Genomic DNA, 7,056 nt, shown 5'->3' with positions numbered 1-7,056 from the left:
TTCTGACCATTGAAAAGGTAAATAAAGTATCAAAAATTGAAGTGAAATATATGATTAATTATCGGATACCATTCTAAGAGCGTAAAAAAGCATAAACTACAAGAAATAATACCTGAAATGAGCGACAATTTTTTTTTTTACAATGCATGGATCTGTAGCTCTCTGCTGTATCTGTCCGAATTTTCTCAAGCAGAGAGCTACAGTTCTGCAGCTACATTAATAACAACTTTTTTTTAAAACCAGTTGACGTAGACCTCTCGGTACTTGAAGATAAGAAACATTGGCCCCTCCTTTCACCAGATTTTCTATTTGTTTAGAAATTATTTCCCGTCTTTGATAAGTACTAGAAGACTGTGCATGTTTCCATGTCATCTTTGGAAAGACTTACAAATATAAAGGTAGAATTTTTTTCAAATAAATTATGTTAAAAAATTGTAATTGGACTACAGTTAATTAATAAACTATTGATCACTGGATTATAAACTAGTGGATGAAAAGAAAGGTCAACACTATGTTAAGCTATAAAAGCAAGGACTTTAAATCATGCCCATAAACTTGAAGAGTAGAAGTTACGTCGAGCCAAAATGAATTTTAACATCACAGTTTCTGAAGAAGATACTCGCTACAACATTCCGGTGGTAGGACTTGGTACACCCTATTTCTATCTTATTCATATCTTGACCCTTACTTGTTCAGTATGCAGCATCACATCGGTACTTACTATTCTTGTTATATCGTTTCGGTTTAAAACTGCACACACTTTCTTTAAATCATGGTCAAAGTGCGAACGTTTTGCCGTTTATTTGGCTCTTTGTGATGGTTTCCTTTGCTTAGGACAATGTATGGATCACATTCAAATGGTCATAGCTAAAGACCATGTTCATCCGATTGAGCTGTGTGAATTCTATGGTTTCATAACATTCCTTTTTTGTGCTGCCCAAATGTTTCTAGTATCTATCATTGCAATTAATGCATTTGTACTCATGAAATTTAGTAAAAATATTTTTCTTGGAAAATATGATTGGAAGCTTTACTCGCTAATGTTTGGAATTCCGTTTTTTGAATGCCTTGGTGCAACTTTTGCAGATGAAATCGGACCTATCGGTGCCATGTAAGTACTAATTCTTTTAATTATATTAAACGTAAATTTTACTGGGAAAAAGACGTTAATGGTCACCTAACAAAAAAATCTTTATTCATTTGATAACTTCAACTTTTCAATCGTTATTTTTACCTGACTTTCTTTAAATTATTATATTATTTTTATCATTTATTCCAAGCTCTCTGATTTGCTCAAACTCGATCATATGATTAAGTATATAACAGCATAAAGACTTGAGTTACTATTTATAGAATCTGAAATGCATATCGACTTGATGTTTCTTAAAATGGAGATAATTTTCAATAAAACAAAAATAGTACTGATTTCACGATTATAGCTAATACAGAATATGACTTGATGTTTCTGAAAAAAAAATATTTACTTCAACTTGTATTATACGGCGCCGTTGAAGGGCCAGGTAAAAAAAATATTTTTATTTGTTCGGACAAATTAGAAATTCGTTCGGACGAATTAGTTATTTGTTCGGACGAATTAGATATTGTTCGGACGAATTAGATATTCGTTCGGACGAATTAGAAATTCGTTCGGACGAATGAGTTATTTGTTCGGACGAATTAGATATTCGTTCGGACAAATTAGATATTCGTTCGGACAAATTAGATATTCGTTCGGACAAATTATTAAATTGTTCGGACAAATTAGTTATTTGTTCGGACGAATTAGATATTCGTTCGGACAAATTAGAAATTCGTTCGGACGAATGAGTTATTTGTTCGGACGACATTAGAAATTCGTTCGGACAAATTAGTTATTTGTTCGGACGAATTAGATATTTGTTCGGGCAAATTAGATGTTTGCACAAATTATCCTGTAAAGAGAGATATACAATTTGTCTATTCAGGAGGATTCATCCTTTTTTAATACATAAATAGCTCTTTGGACCATGACATACACACGTAGCAACTAGACATGTGATATTAAAGTCGGGTATGTTGATTGTAAATATTCGGAAATAATGGATCTATACCGGTATATATTATTGGCCTAAAGTCTGCCATTCTGAAAGTATATTTTCTGAGAGTCCACTAGTAAATTCAAAGGGTCAGTTACTTCTTATCAAACATCTTTTCACTCCCACCCCTGACTAACACTGGGGTGCCAGTGGTCAGTTACCGCTTCTTTGAAAAGATGAGATCCACTCCTTAAGGTTTTACTCCTACTGCAGGCAATTGGTACGGGATAAAATTGGCATTGAAAAAGTAAGCCCCCCCCCCCCCCCCAAGCGAAATAGGACTGTCAACATTGGGCAACTTTTCCTGAGTCACCCCCTTTTTTTTTTGCTTGTCAACTTTTTTCAGGTAATAAAAAAAATTTTCTGTGCCCCCCCCCCCCCCACTTTCAAAAACGATGCTACGTGGCTGCATTGTATTAAAATATAGAGCCTCTTATTGGAGGGTGTTAATTTTTTTAAGGTGGGGCTTACTAGCTAGGACATTTGTAGATTTGCTTCTATACCGCTGTTCCCACATTTAAGTATTTTGTGATAAAGGAACAAAAAGAGGGAATCCCATAAGTCCATCTCCAATGGATTGTTTCTAAGATCGTTAAAAACTATTATTAAGTATCTATATAAATTTTATTTTATATTTAAATATCAGAAAAGCGCATGAATTAAAACATACAGGTATAATATTGACCAAATTAAACACACGCCCCTTTCCGGGAAAAGGATAAAAAATAGATGAATACATGTACGTTCCTTGAAAGTGCAGTAAAATTTAAAAACACATCATAATTTAATGCAAGTTAAGGTTCTCAATGATTAAGACAATCGATCGTTTTTTAAATAGAGGAGTGGGGGGGGGGGTTGTTACTTGAAAATATTTTGACATTCATTCATGATTTATTTTCCCCGTAAAAGGGGTTGCTTTCATAATTTCCCTTTCTATGTGAGTCATTGGCCTATCAAACCTTCGAACTGGTACTCAACTGTAAAAGCGTATAAACAAAATTAAGAAATGCTGAAAGTGAAATTAAATAGTTTGTTCGACTACATGTACCTCTCCAATAACGGGAGGGGGCTATAATTATGCTCTGAAAATCAATGGACTAGGGAATATACCAGATTGATCGGTTGACCTCGTAATTCGCCGGCTCGCGAGTCATATGAACAACCTGGGATCAATACGGACAGGTTCATTTTTGTGAAGTTTTCTAAATTCACAAACAGGAATATTTAATTAAAAACTCAATGAGGACCTTTTAATCATTTTATACACCGCATATGTACCAGATTAATTGATTGAATGTTTTACGCCGAATCGGCAATATTTCAGCTACAAATCGGCTACATATGTATCAGAAATGTATTTCAAAAATCAGTCACATGTCATGATTAATAACTGCACGGTAGTGAATTTGTACTTAAAAATCATAACAAAGTCATCAACATTAAAACGACTTATCTTCAAAATACTTATTGATAATGTTGTTCATTAAAGTTATTTTGCAAAGAATCAAAATAAAATGAAACGTCTTGGTGCAAACCGCACATTATTCGCGGTTTCCTGATAGTTGTTCACAATTTCTCTAATTTGTCCGAACAAATAACTAATTCGTCCGAACGAATTTCTAATTTGTCCGAACGAATATCTAATTCGTCCGAACAAATAACTAATTCGTCCGAACGAATATCTTATACGTCCGAACAAATAACTAATTCGTCCGAACGAATTTCTAATTCGTCCGTACAAATAACTTATTGTCCGAACGAATTTCTAATTTGTCCGAACAAATATCTAATTTGTCCGAACAAATAACTTATTTGTCCGAACGAATATCTAATTCGTCCGAACGAATATCTAATTCGTCCGAACAAATAACTAATTCGTCCGAACGAATTTCTAATTTGTCCGAACGAATATCTAATTCGTCCGAACAAATATCTAATTTGTCCGAACAAATAACTTATTTGTCCGAACGAATATCTACTTCGTCCGAACAAATAACTAATTCGTCCGAACGAATATCTAATTTGTCCGAACAAATAACTAATTCGTCCGAACGAATTTCTAATTTGTCCGAACAAATAAAAATATTTTTTTACCTGGCCCTCCAGCGGCGCCGTAGTATTAATATTTTTTTCATGTTCCGTAATTAATAAAAAGTAACGATGCCTTAAATTAGGATCTACTTTATATTAAAACATATTGGATATGTTTGTCAAAAATTGATACAAAACATAATCTTTCAAATCAGTTCATTATTTGAAATAAGTAAATCCTCTAAATTACTCCATCAATATATAGAGGAAACATATTAACATTAAACAGCTTAATTTATTTTGATCTCTAGTCCCTAAGTGTTAAAGAAAGAAAACTTGTGCCTTGTTTCCATTATTTTCACATTTTGTTTTCTCAATCCATGTAAAAAATAATATTACAATTGTAGCCCTTTAATTCGGTCAATCCATTGATATATCGACTTCACAGAAAAGCATATCGACCTCGCACTTCGTGCTCGGTTGATATGCTTTTCTGTGAAGTCGATATATCTATGGATCGACCTCATCAAAGGGCTATGTTTAGATTTACCAAAATCAGAAGCTTAAAAACTTACGACTTTTCAACTTTATACACAACCATTACCCACGATAAGTTAAAGTCCCATGCGTTTCGTTTTGATACCATTGACAGCTGCTTTTTAAATAAAAATTGAACTCGTAAATTTACTTACCTTGACATTGGTCATTTGCAAAATTATTTTGCTAACACATTCTGAATGTACACACAAGTACACTGAAGATGACATCAAAAAGATGCTTGAATTTCTGATTGACAATATCTATGTTGTTTTCGGAGACCAGATCTTCCAACAATCTTTTAGAATTCTCATGGGTACCAACTGCCCCCCGTTATAAGCAGACCTATTTTTGTATATTCATAAGAAGCAGTTGTTGGTGCAAAATCTTATGCGTGAAAAGAAGAGAACACTTGCTGTGGCCTTCAACTCGACAGTTAGATATATCGACAACCTATTGTCAATTAGCAATAGTGATTTCCATTCTGAAATACAATTTATCATTGAGTCAAATGTTGACTGACGTTTTTCATACTAATAGCGAACTGACGACGGATTTTTCTGTTATTTCCCGATCATGACAAGGAGCCAACGGCAGATGACCGGTCGGCAGGGGATGCTCACTCTTCCATTGCACCTGATCCCAATGTTTTGGGGGCCCGTGTTTGCTCTGCTTCTATTTTATATTGTATTGTGGACTTTTGATCTTTAATACTGTTCGTTATCTCCATTTGTTTCATCTCATTAATCTAGTCATCTGCGATTTATGCTTTGATTCAGTACGCAAGAGCATGCTCTTTGAATTCGAATAAACAATTTCTATCACCGTAGCGCAGATGACGATCTGGTGGAAGCTGTGTAAAGTCGCCTACAAGATTACCTAAATTCCTCAAAATTGGGCTTTATCTGATCGTATAGAATTTGTTACTTCTAAAACAGGCAAACCATTTATAAACACGTCAAGGAAACAAGGATATCTAAAGGCATAGAAGGTTTCCAGAAGAACTACCTATGGCCTAACGAAGTCCCCTATTGACTTGAGGTAAAAAGATCGATCGTTCTTTTTTCAAGAAGCGGGAACATACTCTGAATTAGCTTTTCATACTAGTTGTTAGGCCATTTTATACTGAATTATCCTTTTTTGGTCTTGCCTGTTTTCCCGATCATGACAAGGAGAAAACGTGGATGTGACTGGGCGACAGGATCGTTTACTTTTCCATGGTACCCGATTTCATCTTTGATGATTTTCGGAGGTCCGTTTTTAATATGCGCCCGGTTTGTGTTGTTTAAGGGACCTTTGAGATTAAATACATTTCGTTGTCTTCCCATTACATTAGGATTTTATAAAATGTTCACAGAATCCCCATAAATTTCAACAACGGAAAAGGGAAAAAAAACAAGTTGTATGAACTGATTCTACATTTTAAGTCACTTCAGAACCACTGAAAAAGAGATATTCTAAGGAAAACTGAATTGAGTCAAGACCTTTTTAAAGATTTCTCTGAAGTTCATTTTATTTTCATCTTTTAGGTGTGGAGTGGCAGGAAATATTTCTTTCCTTTTTTTCTCCACGATACCAGTTCTGATTGTAATGACAATGAACACAGTGCTGTACACACTTACATGGTGCAAGATTCGAACTGAGACAAAAAGAATAAATAGTGAGCTTATATTTCTCTTATTTTCATAAAAAACATATAGGACATTTTCAAATTACAACATCTTTAAACAGATACTAGATAAATGGAATGTATTTATCTCATTGATTAAAATATCATTTTTAATTTTTAAATTCCAAACATAAAACATATATAAATACAACGTATTTTTTCAAATGATCATTAATTATCAATTACTATTTTTAATGTTTTTTTTTTCATTAAGGCACTATTGGTAACACTTGTCCTGGCAGTAAGGCTACACAGGCTGCTAAAACAATGTCTCTCTTTGTCTTATCGTTCCTCATCCAATGGTGGGCAGTGGCTATTTACGGAACCTGGAAAGCTGCTGTCGAGGATGATCCCGTGGAAATCTTTATTATTGCCATGGTTTTTGCTAATATGGGAGGTGTGCTGAATGGAATCGTTTATTTGTACATGCATAAAAATAGAATGAAAAAGTTGTATCCGACGACGTAAACGTAAACATGTATGTTATTTCCGTCGCCTTCCGAGTGCGCGTCCTCTGTCACGGGTTTAAATTAAAACATTTTAAGCTTTTTTATGGAACCGGAAAACTGCATAATCTTGAACAAATATCCAAAATATACTATGAAAAATATCATTCTTAAGAGTTCTTCATTCGCAATCGTATGATTAACCAGCGATATGATTAACCAGCGATATGTAAAATTTCAAAAGTTAACATATTCGAATGATTTTTAATATTTAAATTGAAATTTAAATGGAAAAGCA

General features: G+C 33.9%; 1 protein-coding gene across 1 annotated transcript; it reads left to right on the top strand.

Annotated features, from left to right (window-relative positions):
* Positions 1-584: 584 nt before the first annotated feature.
* On the top strand, positions 585-6,780 carry LOC134256850 (uncharacterized). Its single transcript, XM_062739518.1, has 3 exons — positions 585-1,111; positions 6,173-6,303; positions 6,527-6,780. Exons 1-3 carry the CDS (start codon positions 585-587, stop codon positions 6,778-6,780), a joined length of 912 nt encoding a protein of 303 aa, XP_062595502.1.
* Positions 6,781-7,056: the final 276 nt, after the last annotated feature.

The sequence above is a fragment of the Saccostrea cucullata genome, unplaced genomic scaffold (genome assembly GCF_032062105.1).
Source record: "Saccostrea cucullata isolate Sc308-1 unplaced genomic scaffold, CSIRO_AGI_Scuc_v1 ctg8, whole genome shotgun sequence".
NCBI classification, from domain to species: Eukaryota; Metazoa; Mollusca; class Bivalvia; order Ostreida; family Ostreidae; genus Saccostrea; species Saccostrea cuccullata.
The sequence above is the reverse complement of the archived record's forward strand: the minus strand, read 5'-3'. Positions and strand labels throughout refer to the sequence as shown.